At 61.9% G+C, this 20,313-nt stretch overlaps 1 protein-coding gene across 2 annotated transcripts in view; it reads left to right on the top strand.

The window, feature by feature from the left end:
- The window catches only part of JAKMIP3 (Janus kinase and microtubule interacting protein 3), a 45,305-nt gene extending 28,409 nt beyond the window's left edge, over positions 1–16,896 (top strand). For both annotated transcript variants that reach the window (XM_007452001.1, XM_007452000.1), the window contains exons 9-20: positions 624–752; positions 1,878–1,961; positions 3,452–3,514; positions 5,391–5,489; positions 6,276–6,374; positions 6,464–6,517; positions 9,314–9,379; positions 10,194–10,262; positions 10,351–10,428; positions 13,515–13,718; positions 15,083–15,148; positions 16,846–16,896. In XM_007452001.1, the coding sequence (XP_007452063.1) occupies positions 624–752; positions 1,878–1,961; positions 3,452–3,514; positions 5,391–5,489; positions 6,276–6,374; positions 6,464–6,517; positions 9,314–9,379; positions 10,194–10,262; positions 10,351–10,428; positions 13,515–13,718; positions 15,083–15,148; positions 16,846–16,896 (1,062 nt within the window). The remainder of the gene's footprint in view (positions 1–623; positions 753–1,877; positions 1,962–3,451; positions 3,515–5,390; positions 5,490–6,275; positions 6,375–6,463; positions 6,518–9,313; positions 9,380–10,193; positions 10,263–10,350; positions 10,429–13,514; positions 13,719–15,082; positions 15,149–16,845) is intronic.
- The last annotated feature ends 3,417 nt before the right edge of the window (positions 16,897–20,313 follow it).

The following is a 20,313-nucleotide window of genomic DNA, read 5'->3' as shown; positions in this document are numbered from 1 at the left end:
GGCCTCCTTCCAGAACACTGGCCCCGCCCGGCGGGGGGGGGGGGGCATGAGGGCGGGGCCAGTGGTCCGTGGCCCCAACCAGGCACAGCAGGCACTGAGGCCGCAGGTCGCACCTCCCCTGGCAGATCCTGGCGGATGGCCCCACAACCATGAACCCGCTTAGAGATCCAGGACAGGGTGACACAGCTGCCGCCAGTGAGGACGGGCCTGGGGGAGCTTGGGCCCGTTAGGGTTCCCGTCCGGTCACCCCTGGACGTGGCTTGTTCTCCTCTGAAGGCCAGCAGCCCCCCCGCCTTCTCCCCGGGGCAGCAAGTGACATCCCAGCCAGGGGGAGGCAGCAGGGGTGACTGTGCAGGAAGGGAACCTGGAAGGTGAGACCTCAGCTTTAAGCCTTTCACGAGGCCCAGGTCCCTTCCTGACACGCTCCGGCAGAGCGGAGCCTCAGGGCAGCCTGGTCAGGAACGCAGGGTCCCCGGCTCAGGACGGCCTGGCTGGCAGGTGGGCCCCAGCCGAGCCCTGGCCTCGGGTCAGCCAGCTCAGCCTTTTATCCCAGGGCTCAGGGCCTGCCTCTCGGGTCCCCGGTAGAGGCCCGGCTAACGCTGTGTCTCCGTGCGCCCCTCCAGGGCCTGGCCAAGGAGGAGACGGAGCTGAGGTTCCGGCAGCTGACTATGGAGTACCAGGCCCTGCAGCGGGCCTATGCGCTGCTGCAGGAGCAGGTCGGAGGGACGCTGGACGCAGAGCGAGAAGTTAAGGTCTAACTGACGTCCACGCCACCACGTTCCGGCTCCCACTGGGCTGTCCCGCTTGACCCCCGCCTTGGCAGGGACCCTCGCACCTCCCAGGCCCGGCCCTTCTCTCCCGCCGTCACGGTCGGGCCTGGTGACGCTCACCCAGGCGACCCACACGCGGGTGTCTGGGGAGCACCATCTCTAGGCTCAACTCTAAACAGATGTTTCTAACAGATGGGCTTGCCTATCTGAATATCATGTGGGCATCTTAAAGGCAGCATGTCTTTATCTTTCCTCCCAAACGTGTTCTTCTATGGAACGCTCATTTCCTCAGCTGCCCTGGCTACTTCCCGCCGTCACGGTCGGGCCTGGTGACGCTCACCCAGGCGACCCACACGCGGTTGTCTGGGGAGCAGCTCTGGCGGTCGCTCAGCGGCGGGTGGGCCCGGGCCAGGCCGGGGTCCGAGTGGAGTGGAGCCACCCTCACACCCTGTGTCCCGATGGCCCCAACGCTCTCATCCGTTTGCCCTGGAAGCTGTTCCCAGGGCAGCCGGGGCACCCACCACGATAAAGCGGCCTGGACCCTGTGAGAGCAGATTAACTCGAGGGAAGGGGGCTCAGACCCCCTAGAAGCCAGCTGGTGCTGGGTGGTGGGCTTTCACGCAGCAGGGCGCCGGGGGCTGGTCTTCTAAAGGAGGTTGGGCTCTGGGGAAGAAAGTGAATGCAAAGTGCAGAAAAGGAGGTGAGCCCAGGGCGGGCAGAGCGCGGGGAGGGGAGGGAAGGCGCCCGGGGGCTGTGCCTGGCACATCGCTCAGCAGCCCCTCCGCGTGTGTCCTGGTCACTATTGTCCAGCGACTAAAGCAGACCCTTCCAGCCCGCACCCAGCAGCTCAATCCCCCTTCATCCTGTAAACGAGGATTCTCCCTAATAATCCCTGCAAATGAATCTATAGATCATCCCCCGTAATCTCAGCGAGGTCGCGTGCTTCAGCTAAGCCTCCACGTTTCCCCTTTACTCCAGAGCGGTCCTGGCCAAGGGGCTACCCTCCACTGGCTGAACCAGAAGGCAGACAGTCCCCTAAAGTCCCGTCCAAGTGGGCGCGTCTGGCTTTTAGAGAAAATTTGATGTATGTCTCCTCGCATCCTACAGACCCGTGAGCAGCTACAGGTGGACGTGCAGAGGGCGCGGACGCGGATCGAAGACCTGGAGAAGGCCCTGGCAGAGCAGGGGCAGGTGAGCACAGGGTCCTGGGTCCCCGGGAGGCTGATGGGGTGGCCTGGTCCCCGGGCTGCAGTGCCCCCGCGAAGAGGGTGGCGGTCTGTGGGTGTGTCCGCCGGCGAGAACTATTCATCTGCACGCTGAAGATTGGCACCGCAGCTCCCTTTACTGTGTATGCATCACACCTCAGTAAAAGATTTAAAAGTGGAAAGAATGCATACATAAAGGAATTCCACAGAAAGCCTCAAACAAGGCAGGAATCATCCTGGCCATCCGTACACGCCTCTCTGGGCTTGATCAGAGATCCTGTCCGTCTCTTAGCTCAAGGCCTGGATTTCAGGTCCCAGGGGTTTGCCGGTCACTCCCCTCAGCCCCCCTCACCGCTGGGCTCTTCAAATCCCGGGGGGAGGGCCTCCATCCCACAGGGCCTGAGCCTCCCCCTGACCTGCTGGATGGCGCAGCCCCAGGTGGACCTCCAGGACGGGCTGGAGGATGTCCAGTGGGGTTGGGAGGGTCTGGGTGGGAGAGGGCCAAGCGCCGTGCAGACCCACGGAGGGCCTGATGTGTTAACTGCTGGGGAGATGGCCGGACAGACGGACAGGTCAAGGACATGAGCCACTGCCCGGCCACAATGCCACATCCTCGCCTGAGCGCGTGAGGCCCCGAATCCAGTGCTGAGGCACCTGAATCACACAGGACCGGCCCACATCCCCACTCCCTGGGCCGTGAGCCCCCGGGCTGCGTTCGGCCTGAGCGAGCTGCACTCCACGACCCAGACCCGGAGGCGTCTTTCCTGAGCCTCGTCTGATGTTGCCGCCGAGCGTCTTGCGCCCGAGGAGCACAGTAGCCGAGGGGCTGGAAGCGAGAGGAGGGGAGAAAGCCGGCCCTTTCGTTGCGGAAACTAGTCCTTCAAACTTGGAAAGAACTTCACAGAGGACTCTGCTGAGAAGAAATTTGGAGCCGAGTTCAGTGTCTGGACACCTCACTTTGTGACCAAATGCCGGTGGTGGAGGTTCCTCCAGGGCATGGAGCTGGAACCGGGGGTCGAGGACACCAGGCCTCCCCCAAGGCCTGACCCAGGGCAGCCCAGCGGGCGTCCACATGGGCCCCACCAGAGCTCAGAGCCTGCCTCGGGCCCCGTGTCCCCAGGTGTGAAGTGGGAGGGACCCCCACCCTGGCACCTGCCCTCTCCCCACCGGCCCGAGCCCCCTGGCTCCGGCTGGCTCCCGCTGGCTGTGTGTCTGGGTCCCGCAGACCTGTGATATCCACATGGGCACCTGGCCTGGGCTTGCACGAGCCTGGGTGCCGTCCACTTCTATCCGGAACCCTCCAAGGAAACGGGTGAGACCCTGGGTTTTCATCAGCTGTGGGGCAGAAGCTACCACTCCCTGGTTACTTCGGAAGCTGGGTGTTGAGTCTTTTCGTCACATCCCCTGTCTGCTGAATCGTGATTTCAATCGTGGTTCCACCCTGCGGTATATTTATTTCTCCACTTTGATTCCAAGGACATGAAGTGGATTGAAGAGAAGCAAGCGCTGTATCGGAGAAATCAAGAGCTCATAGAAAAGGTATGCCCCTGCCAGGCCGCGTCTGAGAGTCTGGCTGCTTCCCGAAAAGAGCAGGAATTCCCTTGCGCTCAGGGGTTTGCGGGGTCCCCACGGTGCTGGGCGGTGGGGAGACGGCAGAGGTTCCCCAGCGGAGCCCCAGCCGGGCCTTCTGTGCTTCTCACTCGCGTGGGGCTGCCCCCCCGACCCACCCCTCCTGGGACAGGCGGCCTAGAAGGAGGCACCTAGGGTCCCGCCAGCCCCGTGTCTAGAGCGGCTTCTCGATTCTTGTTTTCTTGCCTGATGGGTTCTGTGGTTGGTGACGGTTAGAAAACCTTTGTGGGCAGTTCATGGCCGTCCCCAGAGGAGTGGGCCCAGGACGGCTGGAGCCAGTCATGTGGAATGAGGTGGGAGGGGGCAGTGGCTGCACGTCCAGAGGCAGGAGGGCCAGTGGGGCCTCAGAGCTCGCTCTGGCGGCCCCCTCGTCACCCTGTCCTGGTGAGGGTGCTCTTGGTGACCCGCCCCCACCAGCATCTGGCCTTGTTCACAGGCAGAGGGTGGGCGGGGGCAGCACCTTTTACGGCAGGCACAGCCCTTCTAGAAAAGAGCCAGGCTGGCCACAGCTCGCGAGCCTGAGGGCACCGAACCAGGCCCATGGGCAGAGGCCGGTCCTGCCCCACCCGAAGCCATCAGGCCCACACAGGGCAGGGCTTTGGGTGCCATTCATACCTTAAATGCTGAGCGACACCTACCTGCTTGTCGTGGACCCTCTGCACACGTCTTAAATCAGCACAGTTGTTTCCGTGATGCTCTCAGGCTCACATAAACACTCTTGTGCACCTAAATGCTTGTGTGTACAAAGAACGACCGCATACTTAAATGCGCACGCACACATGTGAATGTTCGTGCGCATATATAAATGTTCACGTGCTCACGTAATAGCTTGTGTGCACTCAGACACACGTGTACCTTTAAACACTCATGTGTGCACATCAACACCTGCATATACACTTGAACACAGGCACACTCAAATGTTCACGAGCACACACACACTTAAACACTCATGTGCGCTTAATTGTCACCTGTACACGTAACACCCACGTGCACACATAAACCCTCATTTGCACACTTGAACACTCATATGTGCACTTAAAACCTGTGCATTCATCTGGCACGGTGCCCACGGGGTCACACTCCTGGCCCATGGGTACATCCCAGCTGTCCCAGCCGTGCAGAGTGACACACAGTGCAGTGGGAAGCCCCAGCCCCCGAGGGCACCGGCTAACTCAGAGGGCACTGATGCTCCTGGATCCATCTGGACCCATTCCGAGCCGCAGAGCAGGCCCCTCGGCCCCCAAGTTCAACTCGGGGGGACAGACCGAGTTGACGGTGCGCATGGTGGACATGAGACCACTAAGGACATGTGCCACGGGCTGCACTGTGCTTACCCCTTGGGAGGCACGGGTCTCACACACATCAGTTCTGGAGGGTGGCCAGGCAGCCACGGCACATAGCCCCGCCATCGGACAGCAGTGTTCCTGAGGCTCTGGGCCAGCCTGGGCTCCAAGGGCCGCTGTCCTGGCCGCAGTGAGGGGCGGGCAGCATGGCGACAGCTTACGCCTCTGCCCGCGGTGGCCCTTCTCTTCCTCATCTCTGCTCAGACAGCCCCCCGCCCAGTGCACCCGGCCCTACATCCCCTGCCCACCCGCTGCCGGTTTAGCCCAGGAGGGGACTCACCTGGTCTCACCAGGGTGGCCCCCTGCGGACTGAGGCCGGAGTGAGAGCTCTGGGCCGAGGACCTGGGCCAGGTGGCCATCCCCAGGACGCCAGCAGCCGTTGGGGAAGCTGAGAGCTGGCCTCATGTGAGACTCCAGGGCCTCACACGTCTTTTGTTTTACAGATTAAACAAATGGAGACAGAAGAGGCTCGGTTAAAGCATGAGGTCCAGGATGCGAAGGACCAAAACGAGCTGCTGGAGTTCCGGATCCTGGAGCTAGAGGTGCGGGGTCGGGGTGGGGTCAGAGAGCTGTCACCCCGAGCTGGTGCCATCGAGGGCTGCGAGTCCAGCCCTGTCACTCAGAGGAAACAGGCACAAAACGAAACAAAAGTGTCTGCACACAGGTCTGGAGCCTCCCTCGCTCCTGGTCCCTTGTGGCCCTGGCTGGCGGGCACGGCCACCCTCTCCTACAATGCCACCACCCAGCTTCGCTTGGTGCATCTGTGCACCGGCATTTCCGCCCGTCTGGTTTCCCGGCGTCCACACATGCCTGCAGTGCGGGGAGGGGGCCCCCACGAGTCCAGAGGGAGCTGCCCCTCAGGGTCCTCCCGTCCACCTCCCGGGGGCAGGAGGGCTGTGTGGTCACTCCGTGTGTGTCGCCCTGTGGCCCCAGGGTTTGTGCGTGTGGTCCTGGGTGAGGACGGTGGCGGCCCCTCCAGCCACTGTCCTCTGTCCTCAGGGTCACTGAGGTCAGGCCCGTGCGGGACATTGCTCCCGGTCCCCTGGGACTCAGATCAGCTCGTCGGCCCCTCAGCAGGCGGGGGCCGCTCCCAAGGGCCTCCCCGAGGGTGGCTGGGAAGTCCCTGCCCCCATCAGTGTCCACATAGGGCCGTCCCCTGGGCAGGAGGAGGGATTGGCCTCTGCTGCGGCAGCCGGGGCTTCGTCTTCGCAGAGACCACACTGACCGTGCTGGGTGGACTTGGTGTCTTCTCCGTGTCCCCGGGCGGCCCGGCACTGCCCTCCAGGAGGGAGGGGACGCCCGTGCCCAGACTTGCGCTCTCTGTCTAGGAGAGGGAGAGGAAGTCGCCGGCCATCAACCTCCACCACACCCACTTCGTGCACGGGAAGAGCCCCCTGCAGGCGTACTGCGAGGCCGAAGGCGTGATGGTAACGCCCCGCCCCCGCCCGCGCACGCCTCACCCCCGCGGCGGCCGCCTGGCCGGCTCCCTCCCAGCAGCCTGTGCCTCTGCCTCTAGGACATCCCGGTCTCCGAGCTGCTGAAGAAGCTGGACCTCCTGGGGGACAACGCCGTAAGTGTAGGTCGCTCTCCTGACTTGTGCCTATGCCTGCCTGTGCCCAGCGCCCTGCACGGTCCAGGGGCCCCTGTGAGTCCCGCTGCGGCCCTGCCGCAGCCCACACCCTCCCACTGCCAGAGCTGCCTGGGACGGGCCCCCTGGCATTTAGGAGAAATTTCGTTCTTTCTGACACTGGTCCCACACGGGAGTTCGGGGCCTCTGCTCTCACACTTGACTCTTCCAGCAGAGGTGCTTCTGGCCCCGTGTTCTCAGTTTCTGGAATCCCTCTCAGTCTCCAAGCTCTTCCCTGTTCTTGGTGGGGATGGGGGCTGTGGGTCCTTAGCGTGCCTTAGACACCTCAAACTCAGGGCTTCCTACTTAGTTTGGGAGGAGGGGCAGAGCCTATATAAATAATCCCTGAATCTCACTTAGGGCAGCAAACTCCTCAAAAGAATACTAATTGCTGAATGGGCAGAGTGACTGCATCCCTTCACGCCACCCTCCATCCTCCATCCTCTGTCCATCCACCTTCCATCCATTCTCCACTCACCCTCCATCCATCATCCTGTACTTGTTGAGCCCCTGCCCAATGCGGGGGGGGCGGGGGTCCACTGTGCTGGAAGAGGGCCCCAATCCACACCCCAGAATGTTTCCGCCGCAAGGTGTCCTAACAAGCGTACAGTCCACAGCTGGTCCTAAAGCACCTCGGGCTTCACATCCTGGTAACGGCTCTCAAGAAAGACCAAGGCGCCAAGTCAAATTGGTGCAGAGTCCGTGCAGTAGGTGGAGAAGAAAAACACATGCAAACACACACACACACACATTTCTCACACGCATACCAAAACCCAGGCGCTCATGCACATCCTGGGGGCCGGTTCTTCCCAGCAGCTTCGAGGTGTTCAGGGCCCTGTATTGACAGGAATCCCTCCTCTGCCCACCTGCCCTTGACTTGGGAAGCAGTGAGGGCGGGGAGCGGGGGAAAGCAGCTCCCAGCACCCAGCAGGGAGGCTCTCCTGGCTGCATTGCCCCCCACCCCCGACCCTGCCACTAGTCAGACCCCTGGCGCCACCTCGGCCGCAGGTAACAGAGGTGCTGGTCCACAGCAGGGATGGCGCTGTCACGAGGTGCTCCAGGGTTCAGCCTGAGCATCAGCCCCCATCATGGGCTCTGGGAACCTTTCAGTTCACAGCTGGAGAGACTGAAGCCCCAGAGGGCACCCACCCAGGTCACGGAGCTGCGGTACTGGCCAGCTAGGACGAGCCCAGGTCTGCCTAGTTCTGTTCGGGGCCCCTCCCAGCCCAAGAGCACCAGTGCACGTGACAGCCCTGGAGCCATCACACGGCCTCAGAGGCGGGGGGCAGAGGACACACTGCCGCTCTTACGTGCAGGTGACCTCTAGAGACCCTTGGCAGTTTCTGAAGGACCACAGGAGCGACCCTTAGGTCTGTCGTGTGCACATGGACACACTTCAGGCAGATGACAGGGATAGCCTGGCCCCCTCCCCTTCTCACGATGAAGCTGTGGCCGCTGTCTCCAGGCTGCTTCCCAGAAGGCTGCAGCCTCCCAGCTGGCCACGGGGCACCTGAGCCCCGGGCCTCGGTTTCCCCAGGAGTCAGGGTCCTTGGAGTGGAGCAGAGGGGCCAGCAGGGGGCAGAATGGACCCCTGTCCTCCCTGGTGGGCCATCTGCTCACTGCTGCTGCACCTGGGCCACAGAGGGGACAGGTCACCCAGGGAAGGCTTCAAGGGTGGAGGAGACAGCACATTGCCAAGGCCACGGTCACCTCCAGGAGGGAGTAGCTAGAGCCCAGCCAGGCTGACCACCAAGTGGGACATCGCGGGCCCTTCAGCCTGGCCTGACCACATCCAGGCAGCTTCCCTCAGTTACCCGGAGGCCCCCTGCAGCCTCCCACACTCCTCTGGCCCCGGCACCACACCGAGTCGGGCTGCAGCGTGCCTGAGGACGGAGCCTGCCTCTGTGTCCCAGCAGCTGGCCGCCGACCCCCACCTGTGCCTCCTGCTGCCGGGGTAGGGGGTAGTGAGAAACCCCTGCCCCTGGGGAGCTCACGCTGCGGAGGGAGCAGGCGGGAGGGCTTTCGGAGCGGGTGGCCCTGAATCAGGGAGGTTCTGGGGTGGGGGGCCGCCCTCAGCTCAGCGACCCCAGGGGGGTCCTCCCTGCCTGTGTCTGCTCCCGTGACCCCTGTTGGCTGTCCCACAGGTGGGCCCAGCAGTGGGGACACAGCCCAGCTGCCTCCACCGTGGTGCAGATGCAGGCGGCACATCCTCTGAGGATGCCCCCCGGCCCCAAAGCTGGAGTCACCCTGCCCAGAAGGACCACCCAGGCGGGCCCTTTGGGGCAAGGCATGAATAAAACATGCAGAAAAAAGGCAAAAAAAGGCAGGGATGGGAACCATTTCATAGCCATGAATGTTTGATCTTTGCTTCACATTTGTAAGTGGTGCTGTAATAATTCAGGCCGCCTGTGCGGAGAGCTGGCTTTAAATTAAAACCCAACAGAGAACTGGGAAGCCTGGCTGCTCGTCCTGTCACCCACTGTCCCATTCTGCCTCACTGGCGACCTTAGACGTGGTCACCAGCAGTGAGAGGACCAGAGGGGGCAAGACGGAGAGTCACCCCAGAGCTGGCAGGACCAAGAGAAAAGAGGATCAACCACTCCCGGGAGGGCCTTCTAGTGAAAGCGACATTTAGCTGTGACCCCAGCTCCCCTGCGCCGTCCCATCAGCGCCGCCGAGCGCCCGTCACTCAGCCCGCTTCCCCTGACCACGGTGCACGAATTCTGCTTTTGGCTGCAGAATCTGACCAATGAGGAGCAAGTGGTCGTCATACAAGCCAGGACAGTCCTGACCTTGGCCGAAAAGGTAACTGACTGTGGACGCTGTCGGGACGGGGCCGGGCTTCCCGAAGCCTCCCTTTCTGGCTCAGCGCACAGAAGACGCTCACCCTGGGAGGAGGGCTACCGGGAGGTGGGGTTGGGGTCCACGGATCCCGTTTGCCTCGGGAGGTCTGGCACACGCACAGGTCAGCCAGCACCGCCACGCGTATCTGCAAGTGACAGATTCAGCCAGACCTCTCCCCAAGGCCACTCTGCCTCCGCCTCCCCCGAGAGGCCGGGAGGTATAGTGGGTCTGTATATCGGCAGCATCTGTCTCACCTGCCGGGAGACAGGTACTCAGGCGTCAAGTGCTTGGACTCACCTGCCGGGACCCTCCTCTGGGGTCGTCCAGCCCACCCGGGCTCCCCACCCTTCAGCCTCTCTGCTCCCACGGGCCGCCAGCCTGCGCCCGGTCGCATCCCCGCAGCCAGAACCCGCAGGCCTGCTGGCAGCACCCCCTCCCAGCGGCCCCCAGCAGGGCGGGGAGGGGTGTCCAGCAAATAGGAGTTCAGAGGCCAGCACCCCGGGAGAACGGGCCGCCTAACGTCCCTCCCCTCCTGGCGCTGCGGGGGCAGAGACTCCCCGGACACGAGGCGGGGCTGCGCGGGGGCACCCGGGCCTGGCCCGCACACCGGGCACACAGAGCCCATGACGCCAGCCCAGCCCTGACTCCCACGAGGGCTGAGCCCTCCCCTCCTGGAGGAAGAGTGGGAAGGGCAGGGAGGGCCAGGTCCCCAGGCTGCCTCCCCGGGGCTTGCGCGGTGGGATTTGACGCCTGAGTACCTTCCGTTTGTGTCCAGTGGCTCCAGCAGATCGAAGAGACGGAGTCGGCCCTGCAGCGGAAGATGGTGGACCTGGAGAGCGAGAAGGTTGGTGTGCACCTGGCCACGTGGGCCCGCGGCCCCGCGCTCCAGGTCGGCTGCGTCAGGCCCAGACACGGGTCCTCTTGCGTTTCAGGAGCTGTTCAGTAAACAGAAGGGCTACCTAGATGAGGAGCTGGACTACAGAAAGCAGTGCTTGGACCAAGCTCACAAGGTAAGAGAACCCCCAGGGGTGGCGGATTTGGGGTAGAAACGGGGAAGGTTGTTGCCACGGCCAGCATGGTGTCTCGGGGGCCACGTGGCCTCGGACCTGCCTGGGAAGATCCTGCGCCCAGTGTGACCAGCGTGGGGTCACTCTCCGCATTTCTCCTGCCGGACAGCCCTCGCCCGGCGAGCTCCGAGGACGCCTTACTGCTCCGTCAGCACCCCTTGGCCCCAGGAGTGCAGGCACACGAGCAGAAGTCAAGTGGGTATTTGAAATGAGCTGCGAAATAGAATTCATTGAAACAATGCACTTACAAATGAGGTGAACACAGCTGAATGTCTGCCAGTCCATCATCCCGCCCGGGAACCCCGCTTCTGTCCATCTGCACCAACTGGTGCACACGTGCCCTTTGTGTGTGCCTGCCCCATGGGAAACCCTTTTCCCCTGATAAGCCTGAAGGGACGTCCCCGTGTGCGGTTAACCCCGACATCGGTGCCAAAAAGATGGGTCCTGGAGATGACATCAGGGAGACGGCTCTGTGACACACGGACGCACGAACACACACGCACCCACGCGCCGCAGGAAACGTCGCCCCAGGACTGTGGAGGGGGCTCCTGCACACAGCGCCGAGGGATGCTGTCAGGGCCCCCGGTGATGCTGGGTCCGCTCCCGGTCTGATGACTGTCAGGGCTGCTCCCTGCGTGATACTGTTTGGGAGCCCCCTTCCTCCAATTCCAGCAGGAAGGCTGCACATTTTGCTCTCCCTCCCTGGTTTTCTTGACTCCATAGTTAGGCCTGCACTTCCTGCTGGATTATTAGCCATTTTATCTGCCATTCACAAAGCCCTGTGCAGGAGGGAGGCACCTACCGCCTTGGGATGACCTGGCGGGGGGCACAGGCCTGTGGGAACCTGCTGGGTTTCATACCCTCCCAGCTGTGTGAGCACAGGAGCCACAGCTGGGTTTCGAAGGGGAAGGGTGGTCCCCGCGTGGCTGAGGGCCGTCTAGGGCAGCTGGGAACAGAGGCCTGGCCATTCACAGATGAGGATGCGCGCTGGGGCAAGGCTGCGTACACAGAGCCGGCATCCGGTGGCCCGTCGCTCAAGGTCATGCACGCAGGGAAGGTCAGAACATCTCCATCTCCTGCCAGTCTTGGGGTGAAGCCATCGTGATGCTAATTCTAAGCCCCACACTCAGCTGCCTTTATTTTTTTAAATTTTGTGTGTGTGTGTGGTACGCGGGCCTCTCACTGTCGTGGCCTCTCCCGTTGCGGAGCACAGGCTCTGGACGCGCAGGCTCAGTGGCCATGGCTCACGGGCCCAGCCGCTCCGCGGCATGTGGGATCTTCCCGGCCCGGGGCACGAACCCGTGTCCCCTGCATCGGCAGGCGGACGCTTGACCACTGCGCCACCAGGGAAGCCCTCAACTGCCTTTATTTTAAAGCTGGAGCGTATCCTAAACACACTAAGCTCGTTTGCTCTAGGAAGTGGCAGCCGATGTGCTGTGTGAGCTGGCAGTGACAGCTGGGGACAGTTTATTTTGTGGCTGTCAGGAGCAATAACACGTAAGTGAGGAACAAAGGTCCCCCCCCATTTCCTAAAATGTCCACTCAGCCAAAAGGACTTTCCACAGTCATCTTGCCTGAAGAGGAAACGTTCATTTCTGAAGAGGTTACGGTTTCGAGGGGAAGGCGGGAAGAATATAGCTGCTTCAAAGATTGTATCTGTGAAATTTCCTGAGAAACAAGCTTTAAAAGTGCTCCAGATCAACGTGCTAAGTCACTAGGAATTTATAACAAGGTCTGTGTTTCGGCGGCTGGGTGGCAGCAAAGGGATGACACAGCGTGCGTGTCTGGGGACCAGCAGAATGGCCGGCTCTCCATGTCGGAGACCTGGCGGGGCAACGCGAGGGCCCTTGGCTGGAGCCCCCCTGGAGTCTGAAGCCCACTCCCCACTAGCAGGGCCCTGTGCAGGTCGTCCAGCCCGGCAGTCTCATCAGCCTGCCTCAGTGCCATCACCCGTGAGCCAGGCCTAACAAGAGCACCTGCTTCCTGGAAGGGGCGGGACTGAAGGGCTTCATGGAGGTGAAGCCCTAAGCCAGTACAGGCACACACAGGCACCCACGGGCGTGGGCACCCTTAGGGTTATCATTTGGGACACAGGAGGGGAGGGGCTGGGAGGCGGGCAGAGGCCGGACACGTGGGGCCTCATGTGCAGGCAGCAGGGAGGGAGGCAGACAGACAGACAGACAGACAGGGAGAGAGAAGGGGAGGAGGGGTGGGGCAGGTGTATGTCTCACAGTCTGGAGGCCAGAAGCCTGACACCAAGGTGCTGGCGGGGCCACATCGGTCTGAAGCTCCAGGGGAGGCCCTCCTGCCTCTTCCAGCTCCTGGGGGCCCAGGCATTCCCGGGCTTGTGGCTGAGTCACCGCAATCTCTGCCCTGCTGTCACATGGCTGCCCCGCATCTTCCACGACCGTCTCCAAGTCCCCCTCTTCCAAGGCCGTGAGTCAGCGGATCGAGGCCCCTAATCCAGTCCGGCCTCACCTGCACTGGGTGACATCTGCCTATTTCCAAATGATCCACGTTCACAGGTTCTGGGGGTTAGGACTTGATGTTTCTTTGCGGACACGAGTCACCCCACAGGCAGCACATAGGCAGAGCTGACGGCCTGGCCCCTCTGCACTACTTGCAGACAAACCCTGTGAGCGCCGCCCTCCTTCCTTCTTAGCGACTCGGAAGCCAGCGTTTGGCGAAGGTTGTGAGCAAAGGAAGAACGCTTTGTTGCTCTTTCCTCAGGGGCCCCCGCCCGGCCCACCGCCCCTCTGGCCCTCATCCGGCTCTGGCCTCAAACTCTGCTGACCTCGATGTCCCTAACGTTTCACTGCACGTTAAACATCGCGCGGACGGGATGCTCTTGAAATAATCACTCCCGGACTGCTTCCAGCCTGCAGAACATCATTTAACTGGTCCAGGCGGGAGCAGTCCCCTCCCTGGGCTGGCCTGGCGGCGTCGTGACCCCAGGGCGGGGTGCCCCAGTCCCCCAGGCCGTCCCCGGGGGAGGAGGCGAGGACTGACGTGTCCCCTCCCGCCCCCAGCACATCCTGGAGCTGGAAGCCATGCTGTACGACGTCCTGCAGCAGGAAGCCGGGGCCAAAGTGGCAGAAATGCTGCCGGAGGAGGAGTGCGAGAAGCTCAGGGTGGCGGTGGAGCAGTGGAAGCGCCAGGTCATGAGCGAGCTGCGCGAGCGGGACGCCCAGATCCTGCGGGAGCGCATGGAGCTGCTGCAGCTGGCGCAGCAGGTGCGCGGCAGGGGCTCCGCGGGCACAGGACCTCCGGGCGGAGCGGGGCTTCCCATGCCTGGGCCCTCTGATGGCCACACCTCCGATGACAGTACCGTCCCGTGGCTGCGCCCCCCAAAGGTCATGCCCTCCCCGTGGCCACGCCCCCATATCCCTGCCCTCCAATGTTCATGCCCACAAGGCCAGGGCCTTCCACTGGCCGTGCCCCCTGATGGCCATGCTCTCCAGTGGCCGTGCCCACGGGGGACCCTCCTGCCAGACTGCCTGTCCCTCCAGACCAGCCTCCTGGGCCGTCCCGCCCAGGCCTCTGGGTGGCACAGCCCCCCTCCTGGGTCCCCCCCACTCTGGGTCTCTTCTGTGGTTCCTCCCTCAGTGGCAAGACCCCAGTGAAGGTGTCATCTGGGGAGCAGCGGCTTATGGGCTATAGGGACTTGGGGACCTTCTCTTGGCCTACAGGCACTTGGGGCCCTCAGGCCAGTCTGGCCAGTTCATTTCTAACTGGGGGTGAGGGATCCTGGCAGACTAGACAGGCTTGGTGTGTAAGACATGCCTCCGCTCCACTGTGTGTGCTGGCATGGCCTTTGTGGCTGTGTTCCGTGTTCAGATACCCTAGTGAATCCAGGTTTACTGTGAATGTCAGAGGGCTAATGTCTGACCAGAGCATTGGTCAGCTCCCAGGACTCTCACTGCCAGATCTAGGGAGGTCAGTGTGAGGGCTGCCGCCTGCAGCCCCTCACTCCCATCAGACGGGCTGTGATCAGAGCTCAGCTGCTTCCAGGGTCCAGGCCAGGCATCCAGGTCCGGCGTGGGCACACACATGTCCATCTGCCCGGCATCGTGCGCCAAAGTGAAGACTAGAGTTTCCAAACTTGAGGTCAGCCTTGCCAGGAAAGTCCTCCCCGTGACTGACTCTGTGACCCTTCTGGCTGCTCCTCTCACCGCCGTAACGGCGTTTAGGAAGGACTGTGAATTGGGCCCTTACCGTTTCCTTGGGCTTCTGGCATCATGGTTTATGATCTGGAGACGTAGGAGGTGGGAGGGTGTCATTCCCGTCACAGGGAGCGTGGCCGAGGGGAGAGCCGTCCTCCTCTCTCTTGCTGTTGCAAAGCGCAGACTGAGGGAGGCTGTGTCCATAAGGGAACTTGAGGCAGAGGCACACCGGCTCTACTCCCAAAGCCGAGGCTCCTAAAAGTCGGCGGGGAGGGCAGCCTGAGGACCCTGGCCCCCTCGCCGTGGCCAGCATGGCAGCTGCTCCGTGGCGACTGGCCCACCAAGTACATGCGTGAAAATCCTGAAAGGCTTTTGCCCACTTGGTTTCCCAAATATTCTGATTACTGAGGACTTTCCTTCTTTTAACATTGCAGAGAATTAAAGAATTAGAAGAAAGAATAGAAGCTCAGAAGAGACAAATAAAGGAACTGGAGGAAAAGGTAAGGCAAATACGAATCTGGGGGCTTGCTTGTTGCCAGAGCTCCTCACACACAGAGAGAACAGGCAACTCAGGAGGCCATGTAGCGCTAGGTCTGAGGTGGGGGTATTTTTGGACAGAAAGAGGCTTCAAGGACGTGTCTGCTCGGGACAAGGAGCCGGAGCCCAGGGTCTGGGAATAACCCCGTCCATGACAACCCAGCCGTGCCACCCCGAGGGCCGTGCCTCTCACGGCCTCAGTTTCCCCGGCCGTCAGGGTGCCTGCAGACCGGCAACCAGCGGTCCCTTTAGTGTGATTCCTTGACTGTGGCTCCCAAGTTTGGAAACGGCAGGTGCTGGGGTCTAGCTGGTTGGGGACCGTGTGGCTTGGGCTCGGGGGGGACTGTCCAGCTCTTCCCCCGACGGCTGGCTCTGCAACTCCCAAATCAGGGTGCCCAGAGCACCCTCAGAGAGAAGCCTGCAGCGTGTACTTAGTTCTAGGACAGTTGGGCTCTTTTGGTCTGTGATGTAGGACGTTTCGATGGCTTCTAGCAGGCAGACTACTTGTTCGCGTCTTGTGACCGGTCTTGCCTGTGGGGTGGGTCTCACCAAAGGCCGGCTGCCCTCTGAGCCTCCCTGGCTTGTCCCTGCCGGAGAGAACGGGAGGCTGGGGTCTGGACAGGACCCGCCACCCTCAGTCGACCACACGTCCTCAGCCCTGCCTGGGCAGAGCCAGCAGAGGCTCTGTGCTCGTGGGGCACAGGGACCCCTCCACACAGCAGCCCCTACAGCTGGTCCTCCCCCTGCCCCGCCCACCCCTCCTCCAGATGAACCCGGCCCCTTCCCTGGGCACTTTACCGCCATCTGCCGAGCGGTCTTGGTGGTAACTTGCAAATCCAGAGCTGGTGACAGGCCCCTAGAACCGTGCGGGGCACGACCTGCAAAGCAGAGAGGCAGCGGGGGGGCAATTATGTGCCTGCCCATGGGCGCCAGACCGTGGGCAACACACACCTGGCTCACCTGGGGAGGCCGGCAGGACGCGCAACCTCAAAGCGGTGCAGTCTCTTTTCTTTTGCATCTTAAAGTGAGAGCATTTGTTTGTATTAAATACTAGAATTTTAAAAATCGGGTGTTTATTCTTTTAATCTAGCTGAAGCAACTTTGCTTGTCCAAGCAGTTGTACCACCGTCACATTTTCTCTTGTGTCTAAATTGACTGGACACCTCCCCCGACCCAAAATGAGGCTCCAAGTGTGAAATCTATTCAGCCAGTTGGCTGTACTTTATCATTTATAATGGGACTGAGACCAGAATATTGTCACGGAGTGTGGTGTTTGCCTGTCGGCACTTGGATCGTCTTTCTGTAAGACTCCTGTCATCATTATAGCCACTTAGCGCCCTCGCCGTCAGCCCTGGTGACAGGTCCAGATGGCCGGTCCCCGCCACTCCCCCAGAGGCAAAGTGACCTCCTGACTGTCACCCGCAGCCTGGCCTCTGGACAGTGCAAGGTCCCTGGGGAGGGGACAGCACCGTCACTTCAGGCCGCTGGCAGCACAACCCTTAAACCACTGGACACCAGTGTGCCAGGATCTGCTCCTGACCCCCAGCTGGCATCTCCACGTCACTCTGTCTGTGATCACGTTATTTCTTGCCAAAAGCCCTACAAACTCTTTTTTCTCTTTCTTTCCTTCCGTGTCTCCACCCTCCCCTTTCCTTTTTAGTTTCTATTTTTGTTCTTATTTTTCTCCTTAGCTTTCATTCTGTGGTCATAGCTCTCCTGGGCACCCTGGCGTGGTGAGTATTTCGTCTGCATCATAAGGACCAACACGGCCCCCGCTGTTCCGTAAGCAGGAGGTGCTTCCGGAAGGGGACAGCCAGGGGTCGCCCAGGTCCTAGAGGGGAGGGGCCTGCCATCGTCAGAGGGGAAGGGGCGCTTGCCTTCCTCGAGAAGGAAGGAACGCAAAGGACCCCCTCCCACGGGACCTCCCCGGGGGAGAGATGTGCACACAAAACCACTCCCTGTTCTCTGCTCCAGGCAACTGGGCAGGGAGCAGTGCTGGTGGTTTCGTGTCTTTTTGTCTTTTCCGTGTATCAAGTACAAGCTTGGGTGACACTGGAGATTCAGCCAGAGATGCCCACTTTCCCCGACAAGCTGGGCTCACTCACGACGTCACAGTCATGCTGAGCTGTGGCATCGTGCCCGCGGCTTTCAGGCCGAGGCTGCATGTGAAAGCTTGACCACCGCTCCCTTCCCAAACAAGATGAGAGGACAAGTAGGGCGTGGCCTCACCATCCCGTCTCCGACTGTGGCCCCCACCCTCAGAGGGCCTCCCCTCAGGAGCAGGACCACCCTTCCTCATAGCCGCATCCCTCCAGCCCTTCCCTCTCGCCCTGCAGCCTCCCTGACCTGTGTCCTGCGTCTCTTTTCTTCCAGCCCTCCGAGGAGCCAGACCCCTTTCCTCCAGCTGGACCAGAGAGCAGCAGGTGCCCCGGTGGCAGAGGGAGACGCCGCATCTCATTCCTGAAGACCCAAGAGGATCTGGGCTCTGCATCCCCCCTCCCGTCGAGGAAGAGAGAGAAAGGGGGTCTTTGAGTACCTCCGCGGGGGACTCTGTCCACTTTGATGAGCCAGAATTAGAGCTAATTCTCTGACTGGGGCTCCTCTGAAGACACCTTGTCTTGGCTGTGGACCCTGGGGTCCTTCCTCGGGACGCGGCCTCCCAATCCTAGTTACAGGGACGCGCGAGTCCCCTGCTGCACAGGTGTAAAGAGCTGCTTCTGTGCAGGAGCCCCAAACTCCCACCTCCCTTTGTTCCCTTGACGACCAAAAGGTGTCTCAAAGGAAGATTCCCAGAAACAACGCAGGCACCCCACAAAATGACGCAATGAAGCTGCCACCACGGTGGTGACCTTCGTTCAGGGAAATGGGGATGGTTCATGGAGCATCTCAAGGACCGTTGCCCCATGTCTTCCAGGATGGACGGGCTGTGAAGACACCGTGACTCACTGGCTGGGGTCCTGAGCACTTACTGAGCAACACATCCTGCCACCCTGCCTTGTTGATGACGCTGTCACTCGCGGGAACAGAACTGTGGCTGCCATGGTGCCATCAGCTTCCCGCCCTGGGCTCGCCGAGGGACTGACCAAAGGGATGACTGGGGAGCCTGGTAGTGGGAGCTGGGACCAGAGCAATGGACCGACTGGGAAGGGGCCTGAGCTTGTCGGAGACGCAGGGGCCAGAGGACACCTCGGGCTGTGCAGCACCATGGAGCCCCTCAGGCTGCAGGCGAGGCCAAAGCTGCCCCGTGCAGAGCTCCAGCCTGCACGCTCAAGGGGCGGTGCCCAGCGAGGATGACAGTGCCCCAGGGTTCTGCGGATGTGAGAAGGGGGCCCGATGCCCAGGTGGCCAGCAGGTGAGGCTCAGCCGTCATCCCTGGGGCGTGGCGTCTTCCTTCCCGCCCTTTGTGGGCCCTGTGGGCGCCAGCACACCTCCTTCTGGTCTGTGGGATCCCACCTCCTCTGCGGCGAGGTTGGCCCCGTTTGAGACGTAGGTTCAATTTGCTGGGACGCTGGCCCTGCAGCAGGAACCCTGGTGTCTATACAGGTGGGCGGGGGTGGGGTGAGGGCGGCTCACCTCCTACCATGGCCTCTGGATCGGAGTCTGCTCCCTGGGGGCATCTGGCGTGGGCTTCTCCCTGGTCTGAGGTGCTGAACCCATTACAGGTCTTCTCTGCCCAGACCCAGGACACCCCCCACCAAGGCTAGCCGAGGCCTCCAGTGGTGCCCGATGGTGGGTCCAGGGCACATCCCTAAGCTACGAGGGCAGCCTCTCTCAGCTCCTGGCAGAGAAGAACTCCTCAAGGGCACCCGACCACTTCTGCGGATTCGGGCCCTGGCCCTGCACCCCCAGCTCTGCTGGCCTGCCCCGCCCACCCCCTTCTTGCTGCTCCCACAAACTCCAAAACGAGAGAGCGTCCCCCTTTTTCTTGTGGAGCCATCCCTCCCACTGACCCTGACTGCCAGCTCAGTGGGCCTCCCTGTGTCCCCAGGTCGTCACCTCCTCTCCCTGCCCCAGGGCTCGGAGGCATCCCTGGGGCGGCCGGGTGGGTCAGCCACACGGCAGGGACGGAGGATCTGGACAGGGCTTCATGCTCCGCTAGGGAGCTTTCCTCTCCAGGCAGAATCTCCTCGGCAAGCGTGTTTCTGTGGGACGTGGTGAGGCTCTGGTGGGGATGCAGTTCTGTATCCGAGTCTGCAGGGTGTGATGTGGGGTGCCGTGTCCCCCCCATCACAGAGCCACCTGAACCTCTAACAGTGGGGCTGCAGGGGCCCCAGGAGATGCACCACTGTGCAGAGAAGGGAGTGAGGCAGAGCAGATGCAGAGCCAGAGGCCAGAGTGAGACCACCACCCGCTCACTCAAAGGGGCCTCGGGACACCGCTCTTTCATGTGGCACGGCTGGGCACGTGTTCCTCTAAAGGGGCTCATCTCTGGAAACCGCATGCGGTTAGCCTGGTGCAGGGCCCAGGCATGGCAGTATCTGCTCCCACGTCCCCAGGGGTGCAGGGCATAGCCTCAGGCTAGAAAGATCACTCTGGAGGCTGGTTCTGGGGTGGAGCCCGGTCCCCGCCTGGTCCCCGGCCCGGTCCACACGTGGGCCCTCAAATCCAAACACGCCTGGTCCCCAGAGCTCGGGGTCCCTGGAGTTCGGGGTCTCCTCTTAGAACTTGTGCTGAGGTCCTTGGGCTGAGCCGTATCGTGTGGAAGAAAGTACCAAACGCAGCAGTACTGCGTGTCCGATTGCTTGGCAAGGACGATCCACTGTCACAGCCTGACCTCAAAGGTCACCTGTAGCCGGTGAAGGACAATGAACGACGCGCACGGCCACGGCAATACCTGAATCAATACACACTGCCCAGAGTCCCCGGGGGGGCGCACGGGAGGCGGGGTCACCTCTGCCCCATCGGCGTCATCCCCGCAGGCTTCCCCCTGCTGAGCCAGCCTGGCTCTGGGGTCTGCCTTGCCACGTGCCCAGCACCGGGGACCTGCCAGGGCTGTGGGCACGTCTCACCTGTGGAGGAGCCAGAGCCAGATAAGGATGGCTGAGAGCGTGAGAACAGGTCCAGAGGCGGGGGCGCCGGGCAGGCACGGCCTCTCTGGGGGCCAGGAGACCTCCAGGACCTGGACGTT

This window comes from Lipotes vexillifer, unplaced genomic scaffold, assembly GCF_000442215.2.
Source record: "Lipotes vexillifer unplaced genomic scaffold, Lipotes_vexillifer_v1.1 scaffold1117, whole genome shotgun sequence".
NCBI classification, from domain to species: domain Eukaryota; kingdom Metazoa; phylum Chordata; class Mammalia; order Artiodactyla; family Lipotidae; genus Lipotes; species Lipotes vexillifer.
This window is presented reverse-complemented; position numbering and strand designations above follow the sequence as displayed.